General features: G+C 41.2%; 1 protein-coding gene across 1 annotated transcript; it reads right to left on the reverse strand.

Moving 5' to 3' along the window:
• Positions 1–4,605: 4,605 nt before the first annotated feature.
• On the reverse strand, positions 4,606–10,694 carry LOC141282947 (zinc finger BED domain-containing protein 4-like). Its single transcript, XM_073816145.1, has 4 exons — positions 10,046–10,694; positions 6,275–6,878; positions 5,007–5,241; positions 4,606–4,881 (listed from the first exon to the last, which is right to left on the reverse strand). Exons 1-4 carry the CDS (start codon positions 10,692–10,694, stop codon positions 4,606–4,608), a joined length of 1,764 nt encoding a protein of 587 aa, XP_073672246.1.
• Positions 10,695–10,970: the final 276 nt, after the last annotated feature.

Consider the following 10,970-nt stretch of genomic DNA (forward strand, 5'->3'; position numbering starts at 1 on the left):
GAATCTACCAATTTACCATGTTTCTCTGTTTCTTTAATTACTGAAAAACCGGCTCCGGTGTCGATTGGGAACGTGGTTTCATCGTACGTTTTATACAACTTTTTATCCGTTTCATCTACAGCTGATATAGCGTTTTTAAGAGGGGCCGAAAAATCCTAATCTTGACTGGCCTCGGCCTGCTTCTTCCTGGGCCTTTTGACCTTTGTTTTGGGCACCTCACTTTCTTCTTTTACCTGTGTTTTTACGCTGCCAATTCGAGCATTTGGCCGGTTTTTCTCTCTGTCTGCTATGACTCTTGCCCTCTCTTCTTGAGAGAGTTTGTTCCACTTCTCCGGGCTAATGTAACTTCCTTTTTCTTTCTCAGCTCTGTTTTTCGGTTGGGGCCTCTCTTTAGTGGCACCTTTACTGTGACTTTTAGCAGGCTTCCTGCTTCGGTTGCCGTCTTCTCCGCGCTCTGCCTGCCATGCACGCTTGCTTTCATGTTCGTATCTACTGTTAGGTTTTCTTTCTCTTTCGGACCTCCTGGGTGGAGTTTTCCCTTGTTGAGGTTTGCTATTAGGTTCCCCTTTTTTCTGTTGAATTATATTATAGTTTTCCTATCATATCTGACTAACGCTTTCTCTAACTCCTCAGGCGTTGTTTCGTGTAATAAAAACTCTTTCGCTCCTACTATGGTTTTTCCTTTCACTGCTTGAACGATTCGTTTAAGCGTCTATTCCATATTTGTACCTTTATCTGCCAGCTTACTGCAGGCCGTGACGGCTCCTATTTCGTTCCATCTTTCTTCAAAATTTTTCTGTTCGATTTCATCAACATCTAAGGGTATGATTGAATCTAACCGTTCTGCCATCCTCTTTCCTCCCTCCATACCATATTCGGTTAGGATGTGGTTGTCCACCGCTTCTGCCGATATCCCTACTCTCTCAGCATATCTCACTATTTCCCTGATTTTCCCTTTGACGGTGGTGTTTTTCAATTTAGTGCCCTGTAGCATTTTCATCTCCTGATCTAATCTTATAAGTTTTTCCCACCCACCACTAGTTCCTGCCTGTGCTACTTTTGCTCCGTTTTGCACCCTCTCTTGGCTCTGCGGTGTTCCTGGTGTTTGTGCCGGTGTACTTATGCATACTGCATTTAATCGTCGGCTAAACTCTTCGCTTTCTAGTGGTTGGTTTCTGTTCGGGGTCTCTTGGAACATTATTTCTGGAGTTCCCTCTGCGAACTGCAACCTTCTAGGTCGCTGTGCTGTTTTAATAGGGGTTGGGGGCCTAGCTGGTGCCTCCACCACAAGTCTTTCATAGTCAGAGTCTGTCTCTTCTTCGTCATCTGACTCTTCATCTGAACTCTCGCTTTCTGTAGCGGCGCTGGAATAATATTCATCATAGGCCTTTTTGCCTACGGCTGCTTTTATTATTTTTGTTAACGCGGCCATGTTTGTTAAATCTTACTGTGCTAATATTGCCTTTTTAGCTCTCTGAGTTAGTGTGGTGTCCTCTAAAATTTTAATCGCGTTCCCGCCATTCAGCAGACTCCACACTTGACTGCACGTTATACCTGGCACGTAATCTGTGTACCATTTGTCTTCTTGGTCAAGGGCCGTCTCTTTTTTCTTGCTCTTTGCGTGTGTGGGTCTATACCACCCAATATCTAGCCAGAAAGTCTCATGACCTGCCCCATGTTTAAGTTTGGGAAAAGGATTCTCTACGACATCTTTTCTCCCCCGCGAGGTTTTTGTTCTATTTAATACCGGCCAACTCGGGCCGGGTTGGTAGCTTGTGGCCTCTGCTCTAAGGCAGTGGGTTTTCTGACTTTGCCTTGCTGCTTGTTGTGATCCCCCTTCACCTGCTCTTTCGTCTCTGTTAACCATGTGTTTTATTTTTACAGTAACTCAGCACTTGAGTGGCAAATCATCCACAGTTCAGGCCATCCTGTTCTATCTGCCTTTCTTAGAAGTGTCTGTACTAGGTTTTTACCCATTTCAGCCTCCCCGAAACCGAAAATCCCTCCTGATATTATGGGCATTGCTATATATTGGTATCTATAATCCTTAGCTACATCACAGATTTTATCCACTAGCCTATCTATTGTGCTAATCGCCTTCAACTCTTCCTCTATATTTTTCCCTTGCCCCCTCCGGTGCCCTACCGCGTGGATCACGGGTTTTCCGTTTGGGCCATACATTTTTTGTACTAAAACATCTCCCTCTTTTAGTGGGTATTGTCTTTGTTTTATCAACCTGCTTGATTCTCTTTGGAACTCTTGCCCTGCTCTTTCTCGAAGGCTTGCAGCTAGGGGTGTGCCGGTTTCAGAATTGGTGATGACGGTTATGACGGGAGTCAAATGTGACGGTTCGTCACATAACCGTCAGTGGGGGGCGTTTTGCTCGTTTAAATGCTCGTGGATTGACGGGAAAGTGTCATTTTACCATAAAATCATGAATGTGATACCAAGTGTGTTTTAAACAGTAATAACTTTGAACAATTTAACAGAAAGCAATGAAATATTTCAAAAAAACACACGGTTGCCAGAAGACTGCGCTGTCACTCTCTGCCCAGCATAAATTAATCCTCTATCTATCATCTATTTTAATAATCTTCGGAGAAACATATTTGTGCATTGGGCTTTTTATGTCTGTAATTGTGTCTATATCTGTCATTACACGGACCAGAACAGCACGAAAACAATGTGGATTAAAAGCGTATTGAAGAGGTTTTGTTAAAAAAAAAAGCGCAGGTAAAAGAAAGTAATATGAACTTGAGATTGTTGTTAAACGCAGCCGGTGTAAAAGCACAATGGCCACGCGCAGCAAACACTCTCCGCAGACGCGCTGCACAGTGCTCACCCGGCGTTTGAATAAACTAGACACTGATTAGCTACTTGCTCTACGTTTCTTTAAAATTAACAGCAAGACAACTAGCAGTGAATGTGCGTTCAAGAGAGTTAGTAGATTAGCATGGGAGGATTTGAACTTGAAAAGCGGAGTGTACTGACGCCTTTCCGCGGTTAAAACAACATTCCTTCTCATGGTCATTCATGTTTATTTGATGCTATAAATTAACTAGAAGGAAGAGATGATTTGAAAGGTGAGACTTTGTTTAATATGTTAAATCTCAAAAGTGACCGAAAAGTAACCTGGTCTGTCCTGTATGTCAGCGCGTTGTCAGTGTCTGCTCCGCTCTGTATTTTTCACTGCGTGAGAACGTGAGGGGGCGTATAACACAGACTGTTAACAATTGTTTTTAATTAGTATTTAAAAATTCTTTATGATAAAAAATGTTTTAATAATTTAATTTAATTTTAATAACACGGTTTTGGCGGTTATAGAGTTCTAATGACGGTGTTCAACTATAACCGTCGGTCTCACGGTTATATAATGACCGTCACACCCCTACTTGCAGCTACCCCTGCCCCGTGGTCAAGGTGTTCCTTAGCCGCATTCACTAATGCATCTGTTTCCTCCTCTTCCTGTAAGAGGCCTTGTTTCAGGACAACTAAATTCGCACCTTTACCAAAATACAATCTCACCGGCGTTTCGCCCTCGAGTTCATATTCATCTACCGGTCTCCGCGGGTTATCGGGTATTGGTGCACTTGGATCGAGAGCACCTTCGCACCCCTCCGTGTGAGGGGTTAACGCAGGGGCTACTGACCCCCGTTCGGACCCTTCCTCAGGATCACTTTCACCTAAGGTTGCCCAACTTTTAGTCAGCACGTTTTTTATTTCGGATCCTTCATCATTGAACACTTTCACTCTGGGGGCCCCTAGTTGGCCCCCTTTGTCAGAGTATACGAAGGTCGGGGCCTCTGCCCCTTCCTTCACTATTAAACTTACCACGGGAGCGATCTTTCTGATTTCTCCCCGTGGTATACAGCCAAAACCACATCTGATTCGTGTGGATGATTGCCATTCTAGTTTTTCTCCTGTGTCTACGGGAACTAGTTCAATGGTCACCATTTGGCTCATTTTTCTTTGAAACCGGTTTCAACAAAAGTAACTCACTCCTCGCCTTGGGAGATTTTGAGTTTCTCTTTCTCTAACAGGTAGTGATGCACCAATGTGAAAATTTTGGACGATGCCGATAACCGATATGACTCTTGTCTGTTATGGCCGATACCGATATTTGCCGATACCGATATCTCTGTATAGAAAACACATTTTTATGATAATCAAATAAAGAGCTATTTTCCAAAACACATTTTTTTTAGTTTTGTAATTTATTTCCAGATATTACTGATTGGGCACCTTTACCCATGTGCAAAATGTCATAAATTTTCAGAAAAAAATAATAATTATATTTATATATATATATTTTTTAAAGGATACACATGTGTCCTGAATTCACACTATGAATAAGCCAAACCTTGAGTATTGTCAATAAACATCTTACTAACTTAAGACCAAGTCACTGTATTCTGTGAACATTGTACAACAGTACAAATTAAACTTTAAAGTACAGTAGTAGGCCTTAAATGGCCAACGCCAAAAGTTATGGAGCTAAGGTAAAATGTGAAAATGGAGCCAGAACAAACTGGGCTGAACAGACACTGGCTTTTACAGTCTTCTGAACTGTGAGTACTGTAACTGCAAAGTACTTTAGGGTTAGACCTAACCCTTGGCCTTCCCAGTCTTTGGAAGCAGACGAATGTTGTGCTTAACAAAGAGGAGCATTTCTGCTCTCTCTGTACCGATCCTATTTCTCTTTTCACTGACAACATTTGAAGCAGCGGAGAAGAGACGTTCACTGTCCAAGCTTGTACATGGAGCTGACAGGTACTTGCGTGCCACTGTGGCGAGGGCAGGGAAGTGGGTCTTGTTGCTTTGCCAGTACTGCAGCGGGCTCACATTTCTGGGGAGGGTGGGCTCACTCAGGTAACCATGCACCTAAAAAAATATAGACAAGTGCATAAATATACATCTCTGGCAAATCATCTGGAAATTATTATTCAACATTGATTCAGTAAACTATAGTAAACTAGCCTACCTGCACACTCGTTTGAACTCGTTGCCTGTTCATCCGGCTCCTTTTCCTCCAGAATTTCATCAAACATGTCCAGAAACGAATGCCCTTCACGTTGCGTACACATCCTCTTTTCTTGTGGTTCACCTTCTTCTCTGTCTGGTGTATGCCCATCTGTGGCACTGGTGCTGGTCGTCACTGACGCTGTCATCTTGTCAACTTCCTTCTCTAGCTTGTTTTTTGCCACCTGCTTGAGGTCTGCGTCAAAGTAGCGATCTTTGTATCTGGGGTCAAGGATTGTTGCCAAGTAGTATAGTTGCTCGGAGAAAGTGGTTTCGAATCTCTTGTTCACGGCTTCAAGCAGTGCAGACTAGGGCTGTCACTTTTTATTCGATGCTCGAATATGCATTCGAACATGACGTGAAATATCCGTATTCGAACTATAAATAAACCATCCAGTTTTTAAAATGCCATATGTAGCGCATTTTTTACAGTAACACCTCGTAACAGGAAGGAGGCTGAGAGTGAGACCGACTACTGCAACTGTGCGCAAGAGAGGAAATTAAATTGGACCAACATGAACCTAATGTGCATGTCGAGATAGAATTATAGTTTGTATATAAAATGACATATTTAACACTGCAAGTTTAATTTCATCTATAGTATCAAAGGGTTTGTGCTCTCTATCATTGAAAACGGGCAAGCAAACAGCACGTGCAGTCAGATATTCGAATATATTCGGATACATTGCATGATATTCGTAACACAGTCTCACCCCATTTCGTCAATATTTGACGACACTTGACCATTCGTCAATATGTGACGCGGAGGGTATACCTTTCGCGTCATTTTTTGACAAACTGGGGACTTCAATACTATTACGTCCGTTGCATTCTCTTCTCCTATTTTCTTACCAATTTCGCGTCGGTTTAGGGTTAGATTACGCAAAATTAAACCGTGTACGCGAAATTAAACAGTGTACGCGAAATTAAACAGTTGTCACCTGGCGTTGGGGTTAGAAACAGTTGTCACCTGGCGTTGGGGTTAGAGTTAGGTTTGGGTAGGGATGTCATTATGTAAATCTAACCCTAAACCGACGCGAAATTGGTAAGAAAATAGGAGAAGAGAATGCAACGGACATAATAGTATTGAAGTTCCCAGTTCGTCAAAAAATGACGCGAAAGGTATACCCTCCGCGTCACATATTGACGAATGGTCAAGTGTCGTCAAATATTGACAAAATGGGGTGAGACTGGGTTGATATTCGAAATCCGTTCGAATTTGATTTTTCTCAAAAGTGACAGCCCTAGTGCAGACTTGGTCGTTTTAACCCCACTGTCCGTTTCGGCTGTTTTGTTCAGAAAACGCTTGAGTGCCACAACAGAGGGGATCACATCAGCAGCTGTAGCTGTATGCGAGCTAATCTCTCTCGTCATCTCTTCAAAGGGTGCCAGGAGTGTGGTCATTTTCTCAATAAGACTCCACTGGTTTGCATTGAGAGATACAGGCATTCCGTGGTCAGCCTCGTACATAACCAGTGCGCGCTTCTGTTCTAGGAGAGTTGTCATCATCAGGAATGTACTGTTCCAGCGCGTCGGGACATCCTGTTGTAGCAGCTTGGTCTTCATTCCCGTCTCTCTCTGGATGTCTCTCAGCCGAGAGGTACCAAGGGAGGAGCTTTTAAAATGTCCCACTATTTTTCTCGCTATAGCCAAAGAGTCAACAACGCTTTGCTGGCTTAGTACTGCATCGTGCACTGCTAACTGCCCCAGATAAGCCATACAGCCCAGGCTTTTAACACCACACTCCTCCATTGCCTTCACCATATTACGTGCGTTGTCTCGTAGCACAACGTGTACATTTTCTTTCTGGATTTTCCATTCTGTAAACATGGCGTCAAATGCACTGGCTATGGCGGTACCTGGAATAAAAGGATAAAAACGTTTAATCAAAGACACGTTAGCTAGCTGGCACATGATATAATGCATTCCCCCCATCCAAGTTATGCCATTTCCACATTCTAAGCAGTCATATCTCTAGTTCAACAATTGTGTAGGCTGTTCTGTACCTAACCTCTGTCATTATATGAAACTTGAAATTTCCCAGATATTTATAAACACCCCTCAGCAATCTCTGATATATTAAAAGGGACATTTTATAAAACTTTAAAATAATAAATAAATCTTTGCTGTCTTTGCTTTTTAGCTCAAAATACCCCACAAATGATATATGCTTACGTCACGAGTTATTTTTTTGGACCCAACATCCAATAGTAAAATTCAACTGCAGTAGCCACCATTCAACCTGAAGAAGGCAGATTTCAGACGTTTTTACACCATATATTGTAGTATCAGGGCTCGCAAAATCGCTAGCCCGACTTCCCGGGGCTATTGTGAATTCCTGTCGGGCTAACAAAATGTATCTCCGCCCTGCCCGTCGGGCTATCTTGGGGAGGAAATAATATTTTAATGTTTGTGCTTCGTCTCAGATTTAGCTAGGTAATTAAATTGTATGTATTTCGGCCTCCTCTTGTCAGTCATTATCCTCACGTAACAAGTGAAACTGTCAGGAAATGAAGTGAAAGCATAAATAAACCCATCCTTTAATGTGCACATCTGAAATGCGCGCGACTCTCTGCACGCGCTTCTCCCGGCTTCGCTATTTACAAGCACCTGCTTGCTCTTGTGCTCAGTGCGAACTCAAGTCATTTAAAAAAAAAATTACCTCATAGACTAACATTGTTTTAGCGTTTCTTTTTTCTTTCTTCTGTCCTGCGTTAGTAACTTAAATATGTGATAAGGAAAATATATTTGAGTGATTTCCGATCGATTTGACACGTCTACGCTATTAAGAGAAAATGATGTTAGAAGCTTTTGATAGGTGATTAAACATGCAGTGGTAAGATATTTTACCTGAAGCGAATAGAATGTTTATTTGTCGTTTCGTTTTACCTCAGAGTCTAACATTATTCTAGCGAAAATAAACGGCTATGGTAAGATCTGTTAACCTAAAGGGAATTAAATGTTTATTCCTTTTTAATAAATATCTGTTTTAAGACTTCTATATTGTGTTAAAGTCACTGGTTGTTTAAATATTAGTGATGTCCAGTTCGTGAACGAATCGTTCTTTTGAACTGGTTCTTTTCAGTGAACGACTTGAATCAGTACACCTAATCGGACTGAATCGTTTAAAAAGTTTGTGTCTCGAGACAGCAATGATCCACAAGTTACTTACTTTCAGATGTGCCCGACAGTCATTCCGATTCTAATTAAGAGAGAGTAATCCGTATCTTAACTCGTAGAAGCTCTCCCCAACAGTATTACTGACTGAACCGAGACATGGTGAATTTTGTTGATACTGAGCATGCGCAGCAAACATACTGGTATTCCAGAGTCACCGATAAACTGAATAACTGAATCAAGAACGGTTTCTATCGGACGTGTCTGACTTGATGAGCTGTTAATACTGCGCATGTGTTACTGAAAAGCACGATACAGCGACTCTCGAGTCAGGAACAGGTTTCTGCATTTATGGAGTCACCAGTTCACTGATTTGAGAACAGTTTCTGTCGGACGCGTCTGAAGAACTAATCAAAGAACTGTGGATACTGAGCATGCGTGAGCCAAACAGTACGGACATCAGTGAGTTGCTGTGCTAATACTATAGCCTACATGAACTAAGATGATTGACAGACATAAACTAAGTTTATTTAATTTTACCATAAAACCTATGGGAAATATGCATGGTACAGCTAATTATATTAAACACCGTTTTGACTAAAATGTATTTGTTAGGTGTGTGTGTGCAGATTATATTTTAAGTTGTTATGAGCTTGATCATGATTTCTGTTTAAAGTTTTTGAATGTGCTTTAGTTGGACAACTAAATAATAATAAATCAACCATACACGACTTTACTTGAACATTTTTTTATGTATTTTACCCTCCTGGATGATAGAATTAGATGCGAATGACGTCATTACGTAAAGTACGTTAAAGAACTGGTGAATCGGTTTTTTGAACCAGTTCTTTGAAACGAACTGTCCGAAAGAACTGATTCACAAAAAAGAGTCGGACTTCCCATCACTATTAAATATTTGATAAAATACCATGTTATCTAAATACAATTTGTGATGTGTTGAGGTATTTTATTATATTAAATTAAATAAAAAATAACCTGTGTAATACATTCATATAATATTTCAGTAATATAACAATTCAATTATTCTAACGTTAGGGGAACATTAAAATAACCTAAAAATAACATTAGGGGAATGTTTATTTTCTTTAAAAAAACATTCCTTGCTATTAACCAAAAACCTTAGAAAATAACATTCTAGAAACCAAAAACTAATGTTAGGGGAACGTTTTGAGAACCAGATTGTTAGCTGGGGATGGCAGAAATAGTTGGCTAACATGAAAATCCAGGATTTATCAATATTCTATATTAAACAGTGTATTTTTTATTCAGGCTACTTGTATTCATTTCGGGCTACCAAAAATGAAAGAGTGCCTGCCCGAAGGGCTTCCAGGGATTTAAATATTTTGCTAAAATCAATGAACAGCACTAATAAAGCATCATTCTTACAGATCATTTACTAAAAAAAAGGTTGGTTTAGGGTTTAGTTACTCTTCAAACATGGAAAAAGTCTTATTTTTATGATATGTCCCCTTTAAGTGAATCCCAACAAGATCCCAGCGCATAAACTTTCAATTATGCCCATGGTTTAAGTCAACACACGCAGAACAATTGCTACGTTTAAGTTAGGTTCGAATAAAGTTGGGCTGCAGCTATTTTCATTGATAGCGGGCTTTTCATCCATTCAATTGTGAAACGAAACTCTTCTTATCACTCTAATGTATTTTACACCTCCACAAAGGCTGTTTTTACAACCTGATCTCACGTGAGATCGTGTTTTTTTTTACTATGGTAACAATACATCAAAACTTTAGAGTAAAAGCAAGCTGCAGCCGATCGATACTGTATATAAGTAAGTTATACGTGCACAGCCCAAAGGACGTTAGCTTAATTTCTACTATGCCTACATTTAATTTAATGTGTATATGTCCAAAAAAATATCCATGCCTACCTGTATGCGAGCCAGGGAATTCTTGGGCATGTAGCACAGCTCTCTTCATCTCGAAGTTGACATCAATCCACTGAGCTGTGAGGCTCAACATGCTTGTTTGGTTGAGGTAGGAACTCCAGATATCCATTGTAAAACTGATGTCATTAACATCGCTGTCGAGTAACTTGTGCACGTGAGTGGCTACGCCATCATGTAAGGCAGGCAGGGCGACATCCGCAAAGTAACGACGACTTGGCTTGTCATAGCGGGGCTCAGCGAGATCAAGCACCTCCCTAAATCCTTCGTCTTCCACTAACAAAAACGGTTGGTCATCGACAGTGATCATCTTTGTTATTGCCATGGTCAATGCCTTTTGCTTCGGGTGGTCTTTGTGGAATTTCTTCGTCTTTTCCAGCGCTTGTTCTATTGGGCTACCGACCGGTGCAGCTGCCGTAGCGTTAGCTTTTTTCCACTGTTTGTTAGCATTTGCTGATTTCTCATATTCTTTGTAGGCTCCGGGATGCTTATTTTTTAAGTGGGTGATCAAATTGGTAGTGTTGAACGATTTGGCCCGAACTCCCCCTCGCATCACCCGGCCCTCACACTCATTGCATACAGCATAGCGAGGATCCTCTTCAGACACTTTGAAAAATGACCAGACAGACGACATCGTTGCTCCCTCATTAAAGGCAATTTACTTTTTTGCTGTCTTCAGCATCTGCTTCAGCACACGTGTAAGGTATGCGCACGTGCAAAAACAAACATCCCCGGCCCCACACTCACATCTCCTACACACGTCGCGTCAAATACACACAAATGATTATCGGCCTGTTCACATCGGCTTTTTTTTTTTACATCGGACCGATGCCGATGTGTAAAAAAATGGCCATATCGGCCGATATAAAATCGGCGGCCGATATATCGTGCATCACTACTAACAGGTCTT

The sequence above is a fragment of the Paramisgurnus dabryanus genome, chromosome 11 (assembly GCF_030506205.2).
Source record: "Paramisgurnus dabryanus chromosome 11, PD_genome_1.1, whole genome shotgun sequence".
Taxonomy (NCBI): Eukaryota; Metazoa; Chordata; class Actinopteri; order Cypriniformes; family Cobitidae; genus Paramisgurnus; species Paramisgurnus dabryanus.

Coding starts and splice junctions, on each gene's coding strand:
- LOC141282947 (XM_073816145.1), bottom strand. CDS start 10,694: ATGTCGTCTGTCTGGTCATTTTTCAAAGTGTCTGAAGAGGATCCTCGC. Junction 6,879..10,045: donor ATTCCCTGGCTCGCATACAG/GTAGGCATGGAT, acceptor CTTTTATTCCAG/GTACCGCCATAGCCAGTGCA. Junction 5,242..6,274: donor AGTGGGGTTAAAACGACCAA/GTCTGCACTAGG, acceptor CCTTGACCCCAG/ATACAAAGATCGCTACTTTG.